The sequence below is a fragment of the Eubalaena glacialis genome, chromosome 1 (genome assembly GCF_028564815.1).
Source record: "Eubalaena glacialis isolate mEubGla1 chromosome 1, mEubGla1.1.hap2.+ XY, whole genome shotgun sequence".
NCBI lineage: Eukaryota > Metazoa > Chordata > Mammalia > Artiodactyla > Balaenidae > Eubalaena > Eubalaena glacialis.
Window position 1 is genome coordinate 64120531 of NC_083716.1, and position 20577 is coordinate 64141107.

Here is a 20577-nt window from a genome sequence, read left to right on the forward strand (position 1 = left end):
AAATCTTTTGTCCATTCTTTGGGGGGCTAAGAACTCTTTATATATTCTGGATACAAGTTCAATATCAGGTATGTGATGTGAAAATATCTTCTCCCAGCTTGTGGGGTTTCGTTCTTTTCTGTTTTTTGCCTTCTCATTTTTTCACCACTGTCTTTTGAAGAGTAGAAGTTTTTAGTCTTGACCAAGTCCAATTTGTCAAGCTTTTCTTTTATGGCTTATACTTTTAGTGCCATCTTTGTCTAACCCAAGGTCACAAAGACTTTTTTTTTTTTTTAATTATTAGCACCTTTAATTATTATTTATTTATTTATTTGGCTGTGTTGGGTCTTCGTTTCCTTGCGAGGGCTTCCTCTAGCTGCGGCAAGCGGGGGCCACTCTTCATCGCGGTGCGCAGGCCTCTCACTATCGTGGCCTCTCTTGTTGCGGAGCACAGGCTCCAGACGCGCAGGCTCAGCAGTTGTGGCTCACGGGCCTAGTTGCTCCGCGGCATGTGGGATCTTCCCAGACCAGGGTTCGAACCCGTGTCCCCTGCATTGGCAGGCAGATTCTCAACCACTGCGCCACCAGGGAAGCCCACAAAGATTTTTAAAAATGTTTTTCCTCGGTAAGTTTTATGGTTTTAGTTCTTACCTTTAAGTTGATTATCCATTTTGACTGAGTCAATTTTCGCACACGATATGAGGTGAAAGTTGAGATTTATTTTTTTCCATGCGGATCTTCCATTTTTCCAGCATCATTTATTGAGAAGACTATCCTGTCCTGATTGAACTACCTTGGCACTTTGTTGAGAACTAACCATGGTTGTGTGAGTCTATTTCTGGATTTTCTATTCTGTTCCATTGTTCTATGCATCTATTCTTACACCAAAGCCTTACTGTCTTGGTTACTATAGCTTCACAGTAAGCCTAGAAATCAGGTAGTGTAAATCCTCCCACTTTGGTCTTTTTCAGAATTGTTTTGGATATTCTAGATCTTTATTGCCATAAAAATTTTATAATCAGTTTGCCAATTTCTAAAAAACACCCAGTCTGCTGGAATTTTGAGTGGAATAACATTAAATTTATAGATCATTTTGGGGAGAATTTGACATCTTAACAATACTGAGGCTTCTTTTAGATATTCGTATGTTTCTCTCAGCAAGGCGTTATAGTTTTTCATGTACAGGTATTTTATGTCCTAATGCACTGTGAACAGGTATTGTTTTCTTAATTTGCACTCTCAAACTTGGTTGGAGCCCCAGGGGATGCTGTCGAGGCTCTTCTGTCCTGCCCCAGATCTTCCTCGTGTGCATCCAGAGGAGGCCTGCTGAGAAGAGGGGATGAGTAGGTGTAGATTCCCCTGCGCACGGGGCTCCCTATGATTCCAGATTGTCACTCTAACCTTTAAAAATCTGTTAAAATTTCAGTTGCATTTTCTGCTTCCCTGTTGACCACTTTCTTCCATGCTCTTTCATGTTCTGCCAGAGGTGGAAGAGCGCATGGGCCGTCTTCTAGTGACTTGTCACCCTCTGAAATTTAATCCACCTGGGGCTAAGAGGTATGACTTTGTAGATTATTAGCTTCTTCTTATTGTTAGGATAGGACTGATATCTTCTTGTAGCTTTCTGCATCCTAAGCAGGGTGTAGGTAACTTTTGGTCAGGGCCGTGGTCTGGGCTTCCAAGGCCACAGTCCCCTCAGGGATGGGAGGGCCACCAGGAGACTGGAAAAGGGGCAGGATTCCACAGGTGGAGGCCTGGGGGCTTAGAGGAGCCCAAACCCTGATTCTGGCCCACTCCTGTGGCACGGCCGGATGAGCTGTCCTTTTTTTTTTTTTTAAATCTATGATCTTGTTGTTTGCAATACTCTAGAATTGACAACAGCAGATAAACCTGGTTTTCTCATACAAAAAAAAATTGTGTAGCTTTGTTAGTTATAATACTTTAAATTGTAGAAAAGAAGATAAAAACCCTCTTACTTAGCTGCTTCCCAATCCTCTGCACTTCATCAGGGCCACCCCCCAGCTGAGGTTTCCCTGAGTCACAGCTCATTACCTACTATGACAATTCACGCAGCAAATGGCAGAACTACCAAAAGAAATGCTTTAAGTGTCTGTGGTGGTGCTTGCTGTTTGTATGTCTGGTTTTGTGCCTCCAAGAATGTTATTTCCCTGTTGCTGGAAGCCTCATCAAAACCAAAGATGTTTCAATTTATGATCACCCTGCCATCTTCATAAGTGGCACAGACAGCCAAGTATTATCCTATTTATTAGGATTCCTTGTCCTGGCGATGGCAGCTGATCAGAGGTCAGTACCTGGAGCACTTTGTGAAGGACTCTTAGGGGGAGAATGCACTGATGGATTGGCAATGTCTGCCACGGGCAAGAGATGGGGAAGCATCGGCATGCGTTTCCATGTGTTATCCCTGCCCCATGAAATGTGCCAGGACTGCTGTCAGAGTTGGGGTGCTGGGGCTCTTAGAGGGCCCCACTCCACCCATACTACCCACCATGGCAAGGACTGCACTGCACCAAGGGCATGTGCCCACCCGGGGTCCACGATCTACCTCCTTGCAGGCTACACTATGAGTACAATGGCCCACAGAATGCCCTGCCCGAACAGTCCCAAATCTAGGGCCTGTGGTAGCACCTCCCTAGGTCAGTCCCCCTAAGGTGTGACTGGGTCACCATGTAGGCACCCCTAGGCCCAAGTGGTAGCTGTTTAGAAGGGGCAGTTTCCAAGGGGAAGCTGTTTGCACAGGGATGTAAATGGAGCTTGGACTTGGAGGCCTAGACACACACAGGCATGTGAGGTCCCTGGAGGGGGGTCTCCTCTTGTCCTGGGTCCCACACATGTCAGGGAGGGGCCTGTGATACACTCGTTGAAAGGGTGTGGTAAGGATTAATGATTTCTGTCATGGGCAAGGGGTAGTTTTAAATTATACAGCACCTTGCCTGTTGGCCCTCCCTGCCCATAAGATGCATCACATTCCTTCCACTTCCTGTCTGGCATCCACATCCTGCACGGACTTTTCCAGGGAAAGAGCGCTCACCACCTTCCAAGGGAGACACCCCCTGTGTGTTTGAAAGTTCATTAGAACGTCCTTCCCTATGCAGACCCCCAAACTACCTCCCAGGTGCTTCCACCCTTTGGACCAAGTTCTGGACGGTGACTTGCCCAAGGCCACACAGCTACTTGGTGGAGGAGCCTAAGTAGGACCCCCAGGCCCCCAGGTCCGTTCTTGCCTCTCCACCCTGAGGTGCTGTTCAGAGGAGCCCCAGAGCAAGCGGGGCCACGGCGGGGAGGCTGGGGGCCGAGTCTTCTCGTGGCTCTGTCCCCTCCCTGTCCACCCCCAACCCCAATCATCTTACCAGCCCAGTGCATTAGAGCTCTGGCTTTGCTGGCCCTTTCCACTAAAACAGAGAGAAAAAGAAAAACACAGCACAACATTCTGGGGTCCAAAACAAACACCAAGGACAATGTTAATAAATACATAAAATTGTAAGGATCTGGATCTCCAAGGCACTTAACAGAGGCAGGCTGGGTCGCGCAGGAATGGTTCAGTGTGTGCCCCAGCCTTGCCGGGAGGGGGCAGGCAGCGGGTGGAGAGGGCACCTGGGGACCCCCTCTAGGGCCTCCATTCTCCGGGGGTTGCCGCCCGGGGTCCACTGCTCCTACTCCTCTAGCCTGGCTCAGAGTGGCCCCCTTGCCCTGGAAACAGAAGAACTAGCCAGCACCTCTACGGCCTGCTGAGGAGTCTGGGAGACCCTCTGCATGACTTAGAGTGAGGACCCCTGGGAGAGGTCCTGGGAACCGGGTGGCTTCCTGAGAGCCAGAGGGCCCAGGGAAGTTACCTGCCCTTGGAGGTAACGTGGGTGCAGCTGAGGCCCCACAGTGCTGTCTCCTCCCTGCCTGCATGCGGGGCAGAGGCTCACGTCCTGCCCTGGGGCACTTGGCCCTTGTCACCCCGAGCACCTGGCTATGAGTGGACTCTGGTCCTCAGCCCTGGAGCCTGGTCGCCCCCGCCCCCGCACCCACTACCACAAATAGACCTCTGGTCCAGCTTAAGCCAGGTGGGAGAAGAGGACGCCTGACTCCAGCAGGAGCAGTCCTTGGTAGAGGGCAATGATTGGCAGGGCTCAGCCTGAGAACTCACGTCTCCTCTGTACCCCACAAAGTCAACTTCCAGGCCGTGCTCTCTTCACGCGCCGAGTGATGACCACAGTTGCCGTTCCTGGTCCAGCCAGGGGGCCTGGCACCAGCTGGGAGCCCCCTGGATGATGAGGACACATGTTCCAGAGTGTCCAGAGCCCCCTTCTCAGGGGGGCTGGGGTGAGGTTAAAAGGCCCACCTGTAAACTGGAGGCACCAGAAGTAGTAGGAAGTGCCATCTTCAGGGGCAGAGGTGGCCACCAACATGGCCCTCCAGCCAGCGAATGCAAGGTGGACTTTGCTCCTTGGCCTTCCCAGAGTCGCTGCCTGGAGCTCTCGCTACGAAGAGCTGGGTCTGAGATGAACTGGCCTCCCACCCACCCTAGCCCTGCAGCCTCACGACCACATTCGGCCCCAGCCTGCTTCCTCTTGGACCACCCTGTGAGTGCTCCCCCGACCTTCCCCGGCCCTGCTCTGCCCCTCTGGGCAGAGGGGCCTGGTACACGGGGCCTCCACAGGGGTCCCCACAATTTCTGGCAAAGGGAGGCGGTGTGAGGCCCGGTGGCTGTGTGTGTGTGGGTGGGTGTGTGTGTGTGTGTGTGTGTGTTGGGGGGTGTTAGCTGGCCCTCAGTCCTGGCAGGAGAGACAGACAGGAGCCCCTGAGAGGTTCGATTCGGTCACCTGGGCTGCTTGCTGAGGTATCTCCGGTTAGGGCTCTCCCTGATCCTTTTCTTCCTCATAGACCCACTTCATGGGCTGAAAAGTGTCACAGCCCCAAACTAGAACAATAAGAAGGCAAATAATTTAAAAGGCAGTCCGTGCTTGCCCCGGCCCCGCTGTGTGTCCTCTGAGCCGGGATGTCTGGGGCAGCACAGAGAGTGTAAACTTGACTGGCGGGATGGGCGAGGCTCGGCTCATGTCCCCGGGGGGGTGGTGGGAAGGCTGGTGCCTGGATGCTTCGGGTCTTCCCTGAGCTGCCCTTTATCCTCAGAGACTGGTGTAGGGGCCCCAGCCCAGCCCCAGGGCAGTCCCCGGGGGGCACTAGGGGACGTGCCCCAGAATACTGTACGGTTCAGTTTCTGGGCAGCAAAGCGGCGCTGGCTCACTGGGGAGCTCGTGCCCAGAGGTCCTGGGAGCTGTGTGGGTCGGCCATGCTGATGGTCGTCTGATCCCGCTGGTCCCACAGCGGGCTCCACAGCCTCTGGAGGGGACTTGGGTCCTCGGAAGGGGCTCCCAGGAGTGGAGAAGGGTGGTGGTGAGGCCAGGCTGGGGTCCGGGCTCGCGTCAGGGCCCGAGGCCTTCTTGGTACAGGACTCACAGCACAGCCGGTGGTAGCCGGGGATGGAGCAGTAGCGATCAAGCACTTCCATCTGGCAGAAGATGGACCTGTCCTCCACACAGGGCTCCGCTGCACACACAGCACAAGGACCGATGCTGGAGGACGCCCATCAGCCAGGTTACAACTCCCACTCAGCCCTCCGTCTCCCGCCCTCACCACCTCCCAATCAACCCAAAGGAATCCGATCCACTCTGGCCAGGGCCAGGCAGATGCCCAGGTTACTCACACTGTGACAAGCAGCTTAGACATCCTGCCCCTGGTGAGCACGCATTTGGAACAGTAAGCCCCCCACCAATAAATTTGGAATCAAGCAAATCTAGGTTCCGATCAAGGCTCTATCACTTAAAAGCTGCAAGGCTTCGGGCAAGTCATTTAAACTCTCCAACACTCAGTTTCTTCTGTGAAATGGGGATAATGCTGACATTTACCAATGAATAATAATATTATTATTGTAAATAGCATCTGTAAATTTCTTGGCATAGAGGGGTGCTCATTATATTAGTTTTGTTTGCTTTTGTTCAAATGTCATCTAAAAATGTTTTTGCATTTCTGTGATAACTTCAGGTAGGTCTCTCCAGACAATGTGAAGGCAGGAGCTTTGCTTTCTATTACTTTTTGCCAGGGAAAGAGAAAAGGAGGGGGACAGGGAAGAGGAGAGGAGGGGGAGAGAGAGAGGGAGAGGGAGAGAAAGAGAAGAGAGAAAAGGTAGGGTGCTGGCTTAGGGGACCAGGAGAGAGACTAGAGAAAATGGAAAGCCAGTGGCCTCTAGATGGCGCCAGAATTCTAGGATCAGAATCAGAGCTCCCCTTTGCTCCCAGAGGAAAAGGAAAGGAAACCCAAGCACTTGAACAGCCTGAGCCTCAGCACAGGAGCAGAGCAGCAGCAAGACTGGAGCCAGAAGCTCCTTTGAGGACATTTAATCAGACCCTTCTATTTTACAGATGAGGTCGCTGAGCTCAGAGAGTTTCACAAATTTGTACAAGGTCACACAGCCAATTGATCCTCTAACTAGGAGTTAGGGTCTGGGATCTTTCTGCTACTCATCTTGTCAGACCCTGGTCCTTGGGAAGGTAAGAAAGGGAAACAGAGAAGGAACCTAGGAAGGAAGCACAGAACATAGAGCCTGGTATATAGTAGGTGCTTAGTTAATATTTATTAATGGATGGATGGGTGGTTAGATGGATGGGTGGATGGATGGAAAGATGAGTGGGTGAGCTGGTGGGCTCCTGATCATGAAGCAGAGAGAAATGACTGCTACTATATTTGTTGTTGGCTGACTGCTACGCAGGAATGCATGCATTATCTCATTTAATTCTCTCAACAGCCCTATAAAGAGAGCTCAGAACTACAACTGCTTATCCAGAAACCTTGGAACCAGATATGGTTCATAATTCAGAACTTTTGAGGTTAGAAGAGTAATATTCAGTGTATTCATATTATATCATGTCCCCAGTGGAAACTGGAGGTCACCTTGCAATGTTTCCGTAGCAAAAGAATAACTAATCTCTCGTTAGTTCAGTTCAGATTTTGCTGCCCAGTGAGTCTGCACCAAATTTAGGGAGACACTTGCAGCTTTCGATATTTTAGAACTGCAGATAAGGAATCATGGACCAATATAAGCATCATCCCCACCTCACAGCTGAGGAATCCAAGGCTCCAAGAGGCTAAGGTCACGTGGACAGACTGGAAGCTGGGTCCACTCCACTGCACGGCCCATGCCCATGATGCCGTGAACACTGGAAGACTGGGGAGGGGGTGGGGTCCAGAGATACACTTACTTGATGATATCTTGTTGATGGGATCTAGGGGCCCAGATTGTGGCACCCACTCCCCCTCTGGGGTCACAAGTTCCCAGACGTCCGCCCTCACTGTGGAGTTCTGGAGATTTCCTGTGAGGGGGAAAAGCAGCTCTAGTATTTGGGCTGGGAAGCCAGCCAAGCTGGGCCTCAGGTCTAGGCCAGAGGAGCTGGGCTGGCCCCCCCATCCTACCTGGCTCACCTCCGCAGGCGGGCAGGCTGCAGACCTGGACCGTGTCCGGCTTGTCCCCCTCACACTGCCCCAGACTGCTGGCGTTGGCCCGGCACACCACCTGCCGCAGCTGGATGCCCTCTCCGCAAGTGACGGAGCACTGCCGTGGGGAGACAAGGGTGGGGGGTGTAGAGAGACAGAGGAAGGAGGCGGTGAGCTCCGAAGTCCAGCCAGTGCCCAGGACAGAAAGGGGACAGAGAAGGGTGCCAAGTCTCTGCTGGACCAGAGGGACATGCAAGGACTGCTCTCAACAGCCTCTCCAGGACAGCACAGCAACTGTCAAATACTCCTGTACCAGGTGGGAAAGAGCCACTGCCCTGATCTTGGAACCCCCTGAACCTTCCCACCATCTGGAGGGGGCCTGTGGGACCCCATTCCGGCACTACTGCTTGTGTCCACTCTGTCTGGCCTGTGCCTGGGTCTTTAAATATTTTGTGTATCACCCTGCTGCCATCCACTAGCCCAAGGGACCTGAGGCAGGTCCATGCACTTGATGATGCCTTGTTAAGGGGATGCAGGAACCCAGATTGTAACAACGGCTAAGCTGAGAGAGCTGGGTGATGGGGTCACCACGGACCCCTCTAGCTCTGACATTCAATGACTTTGTTTCCAACACTCAGCTTGCAGAGACATGCTCAAAAGTGTCTTCTTCTCTAAGAGGGAAAGGTGTGGGTACAAGGAACAGAAGGCCATTTGAAAGGGCTGCCACACACATCATGCCCTGGAACCCACATAACTCTGATAAAGGGGTGGGGTGGCTTCAGGAAAAGCAAGGGTGCCCCACGTGACCAGGTCACTGGGTTTGTAGGCGCTGAGCACAGCCTCTCCTAGCGGGATGGGAAGGACTTGCAAAGGTCCACTTCTCATACCAGGGCAGGTGATGAGCAAGGGAGACACAAGGGTCACATGCCACACAGAACAGGGGGACAAAGACGGCTCGTCTTCCCAGGAGGAATAATTACAAACAGCAATAGCTCTGGAATGCTCTGGCCATCTTACAGGGGCAACTATCTTCCACCAGCTGTCACCTCTCTGTTTTATGTAAGGGGCCCTTTATGGACCAGCAGTCTTTCTGGTTTATATTCAAACAAATAAAGCTATATATTATGGAGAAGAATATAAAATCTGCACAGGTTGTGTGGGGATTTTTAGTTATTTAAAATACTCTGTATTATGCAATATTTCAAGCCTACAGGAAAGTATGAGGAAGTTGGTCATGAACGCCTGTTCAAACACCCCCACTAGCAACTTTAATAAATCAGTATTCTGGCGCATTTTCAAATATTGTGTTGTGCCTTTTTAAACTTTAAGTAAATGGTATCCCCACTGGTAGTGCTTTTTTCTTCATACTTCAGTGCTTTTTCTCACCTATTTTTCTGAGGTTTACCTATATTGATAAGTACAGTTCAAGCTTATTCATTTTTCTTGCTGTATAGTATTTTATTACATGAATAGACCATGGGTTTTTTTTGGGGGGGGGGTCCAATTTCCTATGGATGGATATTTAGAATATTTCCTGATATCTTGCTATTATAATAAACATCATTGTGCTTATTTCCATGATCGAATGAGGTTTTAAAAATTATAATCAAATATACAGATCATAAAATTTACATCATAACCATTTTTAAGTGTACAGTTCAGTGGCATTAAGTACATTCACATTACTGTGTAACCATCACCACCATCCATCTCTAGAACTGTTTCTTCTTCCCAAGCTGAAACTCTGTGCCCATTAAACATTAACTTCCCATTCCCCTCTCCCCTGGTCCCTGGCAACCACACTTCTACTTTCTCTCTCTATGAATTTGACTGCTCTAGGTATCTCACATAAGTGGAATCATACAGTATTTGTCATTTTGTGTCTGGCTTATTTCACTCTACATAATGTCTTCAAGGTTCATATCAAACGAATTTTTAAGAGAAAACCCAAAACTTGAAAAAACTTCCCTGTGGCCCCTGGACTATTCCACAACCTTCTTACTGTTTGCCTTTTTCTTCCCTGGCCTCCCAGCAATGAACTTGCTACAGAGCTGCCAGAGTGATCTTTAAACCTGAAATCAGAGCTGGTGACATACACGTTAAAACCTTTCAAGTTTCCCACTGCTCTTAGAATAACTCTAACTCCTCATAAAGCCCTGCAGGATTTGACCCCCTGCCCACTCTCCAGAGATTTCGTGTAACCCCTGCCCCTCTCATTAAGCTCTAGTCCCAATGTCCTTCAGGTTTCTGGAACATGGCAAGGTTGTTCTTGCCTCAGGGTCATATGCTTCATATGGCTCATACCTCAGGTCTCAGCTGGAATGTCACCTCCTCAGAGAGGCCCTCCCTGATATGTTACCCTGTTTACTTCTGCTCAGCTCCAACTGCAACCTGTAAAAGCTTTTGTTATCGGTACTTGTCTCTTATGTCTCCCTCACTGGACTGTAAGCACCCCGAGGACAAGAATCAGGTCTGTCTGGTTGGTAATGGGCTCCAGGCATTCTTAGTACAGTGTGCCTGGAACGTAATTGGCACCTTAGTTTCCTGACCAGGGATTGAACCCGTGCCCCCTGCAGTGGAAGTGCGGAGTCTTAACCACTGGACAGCCAGGGGAGTCCCAGTAAATATTTCTTAATACAAGAATGTCTTTCAATTTGCTCATCTGTAACACAGGGATATTAGCCCAGGCCTCCTAAATAACTCTGTGAACGTCAAAGCTGATAGTGAATGAATATAAAGGCCAAGCCCAAAACCATGGCCCAGCATACTGTTGGACTTAGTTTTGAGAAAAATCAGATCAGATGTGGGGAGAGGAATTCAGCCAGAAACACTCCGCCTGCAGGGAGCACCAGATCTCTCTGCAGCTCCTCCACCCAGACCCTCCTCTTCCTTGACTTTGCAAGGAAGGTGCCTGTCGGCCCAGCCCCTCCCACGCCCTGAGGACAGCTCACCTGGGACCAGGCTCCCGTCCGCCACTGGGCTGGACAGGGCACGCGGTGGCAGGGCCGGCGGGCCTCGGGCCGGTCCCCGGGGCAGGCCTTGGCCGGCATGGCCTTGTGGGTACCGTTGGAGAGGGGCAGCAGGCACTGCACTCCCCGAGTCTGCATCCCCAGCTTCCCACAACTCCGACTGCAGGCGCCCCACTCCTCCGTCACCCACCTGGAGACAGACAGGGAGAAAGGTGGAGGAAAGGCGGGACTATGGGACACTTCCTCCCAGGGCCACCCCCACCCCCTGAACCACCAAAGGCAGGAGCCACAGAGAGGGTTTGAGCTTCAGAATGCTTGGGGGCCAAGCCAACCATCCATGTGGCTCTGCAGCTGTCAGGTGTGTGGCCTTGGGGAGGTCACGTATTCTCTCCTCTGTTTCCTCATCTGAAAAATGGGTATAATGGATATTTAAATCCTGACACCCTGCAGGTCCTTGGACAAGCTATTAACCCCTCTAAGCCTCAGTTACCCCATCTTTACATCAGGATTCTTTCAACACTTCATAAATATTTGCGAGTCTATCATGTGCAGGCACTGTCCTAGGTACTGACATTCAGCCGAGCACAAAACAGATGAAAATCACAGCTTGCAGAGTAGAAGCCCCTACCATGGGGCTCTTGGGACAATTAAAGGACCTGTATGTGTAAAGCACATGGCAGAGTGCATGGCGTGCAGTAGGCATGTCATAAATGCAGGCACTATCATCATCGCCGTCAGTGCCTGCAGAGCTTTGGTGCTGATTAGCTAAAAGCCGCTAGTCTCCAAGCGTCTTTCAGCCACAGAGCAACTCCCAGCAGCATCTTAAGCAGGCGCCCACTGGAAGAGTTAGACGAGAGCAAAACCGCTCTGGTGGGGTGGAGGGAGGGGCAGCCCCCAACTCCCACCCCCCTCCGTTTCCTGAGGCGTCACTTCGTAAACCACGGCTTTAGCCGACCCCTTCCCTTAACAAACAAAACAAAAAGCCCCGAAACTTCATTTGGCATTTTACAGAGAAGGAGACAAGCTGGGGTGGGGTGACCTGCTAGGGGTCATGGCAGAGATAGCCCCGCATGCTCTGTGATCACAGATGTTTGTGGGCAAAGTGGCCTGAATAAAAAGTAACGCATAAAAAAGAACCATGGAGAGCCAGGGGGCTGGGGATCGTGGCCTGGGCCGGGCACAGGGAGGCCATGGCAGGCTCTAGCACCGGTCACCAGCTCCCGCCCTGGCTCTGAGGTCCCTCCACCCTGTGGGAGCAGAGCTGCTGTGGATCAGCAAGGCCGAGTTGGAACCCCCCAACCCTGGGAGGACTCCTGTAAAGCTCTGCTTTACATATACAGGTCCTCCCGGGAGGCAGGAGGATGGACTCAGCTCTTCATGGTTTCCTACTGGCCAGCCACCCTCGGCCCTTCCTGGGGGCCACTAGAAAAGCCTGCTGGGGCTGAGGAGGCGCTGGGCAACAGGCTCAGAGACCAGACATCAATCCTCCACAAATTACAGCTCTTTCCTCTCCCCAAAGCCACCTCCAAGTAACCCCAAGAACACGACCTTGGGCTCAAACGGAGCCTGTGTCCTCAGGCCAGGGCATCCCAATCAAGGGCTAGACCACAGCTGGGGGCTGGAAGGCCAGACCGCATCCCTGGGCCCCAGATGACTGGGCAGAGAGGAACTGGTAGACAGCATCCTGGCCTAGGCCTGGAAACACTGAAATCCTCTTCACCTGCATGGACCCCCTGGATCACTGAGGGAAAGCTGTGTCCCCAGATCGGGCCTCAGCTTCCCCATCTGTAAAATAATGCTGGAAGGGGCAGAACAAAGGCAGCATCTTCCGCCTTCTGGGAGTGAAAGTTAATGCAGAAATCCCAGAGGGGATGGACGGGCAAGGAAGACAGCGCTGGCCATGGGCAGAGGCTGGCGTGTGGGTGCTCTCTGCTCAGGAGGTCCCGGCTGCGGGGGCTACGTGCCTCCACCCTCCAGCGCTGGCGGAAGCAGGCTCACCCGCCCCTCGTCCTGACGTCAGGGCAGAGAGAGGGTCTGCGGTCAGCCTCCTCGTCCCTCCCCCAGAAGCACTCACGCAGACTGGGCACAAGGGTGCTGGTTGCAGCGCCGGCGAATGGGCTTGGGCCTCTTCCTGTGGTCGCACAGGTGCCGCTGGACCATGTGGTGGTCTCGTCGGCGCCGGCAGCCGTACTTGGTGAACTGGATCCCTGAAGGGAGGACAGCCTGCTGTGGGGGTCAGTCTCACCAGGCCCCCACTGTCCTGCCCAGAGCCTCAGGGACAGTGAGCTCCGGAGAGACTGCAGCCGATCCCCCCTCCCTCTGTGCCTTTGCACCTTCCCCTCCCCAAGTCACTTTCTGAAGAAGCCTTCCTTGACCAGCCCATCTCAGGTGTCACTGATATAGCACAGGTGGGGACGTGGGCTGCTGTCTCTGCGCGCAGCTGGTGAGCCCTTACAGGGCAGAGGCCCTGCCCCGGATACTGCTCTGGCACCCCCAGCCCAGCCCCAAGGCCCTGCCCAGGCACCCTGCCACGCCCCAGAGACCTTCAAGGAGAAACTGAGGCACGAGCCAGGGACACGCCAAGTGGAGACGATGTCAGGCCCCCAACCCCTCCCGCTCCTCCCACAAGGCGTCTGCGGTCAGGCAAACCAGTACCTCCTCCACAGGCCTTGGTGCAGGGTGCCCAGTTCTTGAGTGCCCACTCGTAGGTGTCCGTCTCCTCCAGGAGCACATTGTTGCTCCCGATAAGGGGCAGCAGGTCCTCATGGATGACGTACTTGTAGGCCAGGCTGCTGCGGGGGCCGCCCTCAGCTGGGGGGAGCACCTGAGGGGAGACAGACGAGGTGGCAAAGGACTGGAGAGCAGGGAAGCAAGGCCAGCATAGGGGGACCGGGGAGGAGGGGTCAAAGGGGAGCATGTGGGGTCAGAAGCAGAACCAGTGAGAGCCAGGAGGGGGCAGCACTGAGCACGCACTGGCAAGGCCTTTCAGACCCGTAGCCACATGGCAAAACTCAGGCTAATACAAGCAACTCATGCAGCTCAATATCAAAAAAACAAAGAACCCAATCCAAAAATGGGCAAAAGACCTAAATAGACATTTCTCCAAAGAAGATATACAGATTGCCAACAAACACATGAAACAATGCTCAACATCATTAATCATTAGAGAAATGCAAATCAAAACTACAATGAGATATCATCTCACACCAGTCAGAATGGCCATCATCAAAAAATCTACAAACAATAAATGCTGGAGAGGGTGTGGAGAAAAGGGAACTCTCTTGCACTGTTGGTGGGAATGTAAATTGATACAGCCACTATGGAGAACAGTATGGAGGTTCCTTAAAAAACTAAAAATAGAACTACCATACGACCCAGCAATCCCACTACTGGGCATATACCCTGAGAAAACCATAATTCAAAAAGAGTCATGTACCAAAATGTTCATTGCAGCTCTATTTACAATAGCCAGGACATGGAAGCTACCTAAGTGTCCATCAACAGATGAATGGATAAAGAAGATGTGGCACATATATACAATGGAATATTACTCAGCCATAAAAAGGAACGAAACTGAGTTATTTGTAGTGAGGTGGATGGACCTAGAGACTGTCATACAGAGTGAAGTAAGTCAGAGAGAGAAAAACAAATACCATATGCTAACACATATATATGGAATCTAAAAAAAAAAAATGGTTCTGAAGAACCTAGGGGCAGGACAGGAATAAAGACGCAGACATAGAGAATGGACTTGAGGACACGGGGAGGGGGAAGGGTAAGCTGGGACAAAGTGAGAGAGTGGCATGGACATATATACACTACCAAACGTAAAATAGATAGCTAGTGGGAAGCAGCCGCATAGCAGAGAGATCAGCTCAGTGCTTTGTGACCACCTAGAGGGGTGGGATAGGGAGGGTGGGAGGGAGGGAGATGCAAGAGGGAAGAGATATGGGGACATATGTATATGTATAACTGATTCACTTTGTTACAAAGCAGAAACTGACATGCCACTGTAGAGCAATTATACTCTAATAAAGATGTTTAAAAAAAAAAAAAAAAACTCAAGCTAAGCAGCTACTGTGCGCCAGGCCTGAGAACAGCCTGTGTGCCCATCGGTGATTCTCCTTCCCACACACCTAAGTTCCAATGAAGGCAGGAACCATGTCTGCTGGTCTGTCCTGCTCACCAGAGCACCCACACTGCCTAACTCTAGAAGATGGTCTACAATAGAGACTCTTATCAGATATAGGATTGCCAATATCTTCTCCCAGTCTGTTCAGGTTATCTTCTCACTTTCTTAAAAACGTCCTTTTTGATGTACAAAAGCTTTCAATTTCCATGAAGACCAATTTATCTCTTTTTTTCTTCTGTTGCTCATGCTTTTGGTATCATATCTAAGAATCCAAGATCATGAGATTTATCCCTCTCTTTTCTCCAAGAGTTCTATGGTTTTAGCTCTTGTACTTTGATCTATCTTGAGCTGATTTTGGTATATGGTGTGAGGCAGGGCTTCAACTTCATTCTTCTGCATGTGCATATCCAGTTGTCCCAGCACCATTAGTTGAAGAGATTCTTCTTTTCCCACTGAATGGTCTTGGTACTCTCGTTGAAAATTAATCAGCCATGGGTGTATGGGTGGACAACAAATATAGGGTGAGTAGAAAGCACATGCTGGATTGAATTAATATGCTGACATCAATAGGCTTCAGACCCTGCCCTCTAGGGCCTCCCTGACTAACGAGGGTAGCACCAGGAACAAAGCCTGTAGAAGGTCTCCCTGCCACCAGCCAGTGCCAACAGAGCCCCTCCTGGTTTGGTCTCCTGAGTTAACAATCCCTGCTCCATAAGCCCTGGCTTATAGTCTAGGAAGAGGGGGTGTGGGCAGAGGTGGGCCTCAGCTGGGACAGTGGCCCCATCTCCCTCTCAGGAGGCTGGCAGTGCCAGACAGCACCTCTGGCCCACAGGCCACTGGACTCCTGGACTCACTTGCTGGCAAAGCCATAATGCAATTGGATACTGGATGATGGCAGAACGATGGGGGAACCAACCCAGGTCCCTCCAGCTCCTCCTGGGCCCTATTTCTGACCCTGTGTTAAGGAGAACAGACTCCCTGTGTGGGGCATCTCTGATCAGACAGTGAGACAACCATTTCTTTTTTCCTCCTCACTTGCCATCCTGCCAGCCTCGAAGCACAGAGGGCATCTTGGCCTTGCCCAGGCTCCTGAAGACACCAGAACAGGAGGATTTCCACCAGGCCTGCGCTGGCTCAGGAGCAGAGACGGTGAGCTAGGGGATTGGGCTGGGGCAGCAAGCGGGGGTGGGCAAGGGCCACCATGCAGGGTGGGGACTCACCAGGACGGCAATGGCTTCCGGCAGGGGCCCACTGGTCTTGAGGCTCTCCTTGGCGTCCTCCACCACGTACTCCCACTCCAGGCCCATTGCAGTGAAGGTCCGGCTCGTGGCTTCCTTGCCCTTGGGGTTGAGGATGAAGCTGCCTGTGACCTGGTTCTTCACCGCTGGCCGTGGGGAGAGGGTCACACAGATTTCTATTCCCCTCCACAGGAGCACCAGCCACACCTCAGGGGTTTCAAGGCCGTCCCAGTGGGCCCCTAGGGGCTCCTTGCCCACCTGTCACTCCTCCCCACCTGAGCCTTTCCCCCATCGGATGGGTCATCCCACTGCCCCCACATAGCACCCCTGCCTCTGGACCCTGGCGCACACCATTCCTCTCACCTTGTCTCCCCTTCTTCCTGCCTAATCTCCACCCACATTTAAGGCTCAGCACAATTCTCCCCTCCTCCAGGAAGTCTTCTTTGATTGTCCAGTCCTCAGGGATTTGCCCTCCCTACAACTTCGACAGCAGAGCATAGAGGCTAAGAGTACAGGCTCTGGAGCCAGATTGATCTGGGAAAGTTACTTAGCCTCCCTGTGTTGCCTCAGTTTTACCATCTGTAAAATGGGAATGATAATTCTACCTAGCTCATAGGGCTGCTGCCCCATAAGGATAATCACAGTATCCCTTGCCCACCTACCCTGCCATGGGGCTCTTGAGACAATTAAAGGAGTTCATATATATAAAGAACTAGGCAGACTGCATGGCATGCAGTTGGCACTTAATAAATGGTAGGCACTATTACTGTCATCAAATCAGCACCTGACTTTTAGCACTGTTGCAATTACAGACATCCTGTCTCTCCCATAGCCTGTCAGTGTATCTCCTCCATCTCAGTGTCCTTGGCCCAGCACAGGGCCTGGCACAGAGCGGGAGTATAAAAAATATCTGTCCATTTTTCCCCCTTAAAGTCCCAGTCAGCGAGTAACTCACAACTTGTAACTGAAAGGCGCTGGGTGACCGGCGGGTGGAAGGTGTATAGCTGCAGACACCCCAGCAAAGGCCTCCGAGTCACAGCCTCATTCACCCTGGAGGCATCAGGGGTCAGAGAATTGGCTGCACCGTGGTATCCGAGCCCCCAGCCAGGTGGGGATGGCAAAGGCTCTGGAGCCCCGGGGTGTCCCCACCTGGTGTAATTGTAACATAAGAGCTAAGGATCCAGGGCATGAACCACATGCTGGTCACTCTGCTCCCTCCTCAGTGGGATCCTCACACGCATCCTGAGGTTGGTGCTGTTATTAATCCAGATGGGGAATCAGAGGCCCTGAGAGGGGCAAGGGTTTGTCCTGGACACACAGAGGCCGGTAGCCCAGCTCTCCGGAGGGCCAGCCTCCCTGCTGAGTGGGAGGAGAGACGCCCCCTCCTTTCCCACGACCTGATCTCTGTCAGCCCCCAGAATCACCAGAGCCTCCAAGCTAGAGCTGAGCATCTCCTCAGGCCCTTGTCTGCCTCCACAGCTCACGACCACTGCTGTCCCTGGTCCCTGGATGTACACACCCCGCCTTCCTGGGGGTGGTGGGCTGGAATCTCCACCACCTCCTACCAGCTCTGAGCCCTACCACTGACCCGCTCGGTACCTCCAGCAACTCTTTTAACTTCTCGGAGCCTCAATTTCCTCAACTGCAAAATGGGATAACAAGAGGGTTATCGTGAGGCTCCAACGAGATAACGAATGAAAAGCACCAGCTCAAAGTCCCACACACGGTGGATATTAACAGCACGGCTTCTCTTTCCTTCACTTCCTTTCAGAGTCCATGCCCCCAAATTCCAGGAGCGCCTGACACATTTGGACAGGGCCTTGGCCTTCACTGCCAAGGCTGCCACCTGTCCCGGGCTTCTCCAGAGAGTACATACCCTGTTAGCGCGCGTGCGCACACACACGGGCACACACACACTCACGCCCACATACATATTCTGCACATTTACACCAGGGCCGCTGCGGATCTCACACACATATAATCACACAACCTGTGCCGACGACAGGTCTCAGTTCTGCTTCCCTCCCCCCCAGGCTCCTGGGGAGCTCTAACCCTCACCCCATAAACACACAGCAAGTGTGCCCGCCCAGAGCCTGCCACAGGTGCTAGGAGCCTCTGCCCCGACCTCTACGGAAGCCCATCTGCTGCCTACAAGCCCATCTAGGTCCTTGGAAGGGCTGGACATATGAGCGGGGTGGGGGGGCCGTGGGTGGAAGGGGCTGGCCAGGGGCCCAAGGGGCTGCTGACATTATGGAATCATCTGTAGGGGTGCAGTAGGAGTGTCTGTAAGCAACCACCCTCTTCCAGGGGTAAATGACCTTCTCTCCTTGCCCCTGTGCAGGCGTAATTCTCACAGCCAGACAGGCAAGTGGGCAGGGAGGCGGCCAAGCCAAAGCCCTCCCGTCTCACATCCCCGTGCAGAGGTGCAGCTGGCAGGGGCACGGGGCTAGAAGATGGGAGACCCAGGTCCAGACTGGCTCACCCCGCAAGTGAATGAGGGCGCACAGAGGGCCCACAAGCCACTTTGGGCATCAGTTTCCCCTTGTGCCTTATGCCTGCTTGGACTACACTCAGGTGCCCTCCAGAGCAGGTTAGGAATTTTTACAGCTGTGCTAATGCAGATGTATTCTCCAGGGAGTGCAAGTTCTCCAGGAGACTTTACAAATGTTTTGTATTATTTTAATAATAACCTAAAAATATGAAAAGTCAGCACTTTTGTAATATACAAGCTTGCTCAGAGATGTCAGGTTTTGGGTTCGTGTTTATGACAAGCTGGTGACAAGCAGGGTGACTTGGTGGGCACAGTGGGTAAGAGCGGCCTCTGGGACATGCCGAGGCCCAGTGACATCACAGCCCACATGCCCTCGGTAAGGAGCCTGAGCACAGATGAGTGTGGGGGAACCCAGACACAGCCCAACGTGCGGGCAGCGGCCTTCTGCCCACCTGCTCGCCAGGAGCCTCCTCCAAACCATGCTTACGTGTTTTAAATTGAGATATAACTCACATACCAAACAATTCTGCCTTTCAAAGTATGCAATTCAGTGACTGTGCAATCATCACCACTGTCTAATTCCAGAACATTTTCATCACCCCCGAAAGAAATCTGAGACCCATTTGCAGTCACTCACCATTTCCCTCTCCCTCCAGCCCCTGACAACCATTAATCTACTTTCTGTCTCAATGGATTTGCCTATTCTGGACATGTTCATTTTTTGAGGGCCAATTTAGTTTCAGCAAAAACACAACAGAGCGAAGAAGCACACAAAAATCTCCCCCATTATATTTATGTTCTTCATTTGAATTCTATTGATTGATTTGGGGGCCCTCATGTTTAATGTCTTGGCTTTATAACTATATAACTGCTATATGTATAACGGGTAGGCATCTAGCTTAGAGACTACATGCTTAAGTATCATTACAATAAGAATAATTGAAGGGTCCCTGTGGTAGACTGCAAAAATGGCTACAAATTCCTCCTATTCCTGTATGCTCACCTCTTTGCACTGTGACATACCACATTTCCCATCAAGAGACAGTCTGTTTCTACCTCTTGAGTCTAGGCTTGGCCAAGAGACTTGTTTGGGCCATTGCGACATGAGAAAGCAGGACATAAGCAGAGACTTGCAAAGTGCTTGCACACCAGCGTTTGCCCGCTCTTGCTACTCCTGAGGACCATGTGACAGACTATCACCCCTGTGAACCCAGCCGACAGCCAGTACCAACCAGGTCCCTACAGACCCACCAGCTGACTGCATTTGCATGAGTGAGTCCAGGCAGATGAGTATAAAGAAGCACCTAACTGAGCCCAGCTCAAACTGGTGGCCCACAGACCTGGAGCTAATAAACACTGGCTGTGTCGGACTTCCTTGGTGGCACAGTGGTTAAGAATCTGCCTGCCAATGCAGGGGACACGGATTCAAGCCCTGGTCTGGGAAGATACCACATGCCGTGGAGCAGCTAAGCCCATGAGCCCCAGCTACTGAGCCTGTGCTCTAGGGCACGTGAGCCACAATTACTGAGCCCTCATGCCACAACTACTGAAGCCCATGCGCCAAGAGCCCGTGCTCCACAACAAGAGAAGCCACCGCAATGAGAAGCCCGCACACTGCAACGAAGAGTAGCCTCCCACTCGCCGCGACTAGAGAAAGCCCGCGCGCAGCAACGAAGACCCAACGCAGCCAGAAATAAATAAATAAATTTATAAAAATAAATAAATAAATAAATAATAAATAAACAAACACTTGCTGTGTGCAACTGCTAAGTTTGGGGATGCTAGGTTATACAGCAAAACTTAACTAATACATTCTATGAAAATGGTTTACCCTTAAAAGGTACCTATGTGCCTATGTGCACAAGAAATTAACAGTGGTTGCCCCTGGAAGGAAACTGCCCATGGGGTCTGTGGGCTGGGAATCTTCACTGGATCTCCTTTCGTACCTTCTGATATTTGAACCATGGAGCAGGTTCCCATTTCAACATGAATAAAAATCAATCAATCAATAAAAAAGGGTTCTCTCCCATTATTCGAACTCATGAAATGCCCTCTGCATTAGAATCCTCTCCTCTGCCCTCCCAGCTCCCCCACACCCGAGAGCAGGTCCCGGGGCCTGGCTGCCCATCTCCTGGCATCCCAGCACTCACCAATGTGGTGGGGGACCTTCTCCAGCTCCTCAACCTGGATGTGCCTGGCACCTGCTGGGATCTGCACCAGCTTGAGAGCTCCTGCCACAGAGGAGGATCCAGAAAAACCATGAGCATCCTG

At 51.8% G+C, this 20577-nt stretch overlaps 1 protein-coding gene across 1 annotated transcript in view; it reads right to left on the bottom strand.

The window, feature by feature from the left end:
• Positions 1–3434: 3434 nt before the first annotated feature.
• Positions 3435–20577, bottom strand: part of ADAMTS14 (ADAM metallopeptidase with thrombospondin type 1 motif 14) — a gene marked incomplete at its 5' end in the record, with an annotated part of 112270 nt that continues 95127 nt past the window's right edge. The window contains 8 exons of the mRNA XM_061190284.1: positions 3435–5535; positions 7245–7355; positions 7465–7594; positions 10428–10635; positions 12520–12652; positions 13101–13269; positions 15798–15961; positions 20457–20537. Of these exons, the coding sequence (XP_061046267.1) occupies positions 5042–5535; positions 7245–7355; positions 7465–7594; positions 10428–10635; positions 12520–12652; positions 13101–13269; positions 15798–15961; positions 20457–20537 (1490 nt within the window). The remainder of the gene's footprint in view (positions 5536–7244; positions 7356–7464; positions 7595–10427; positions 10636–12519; positions 12653–13100; positions 13270–15797; positions 15962–20456; positions 20538–20577) is intronic.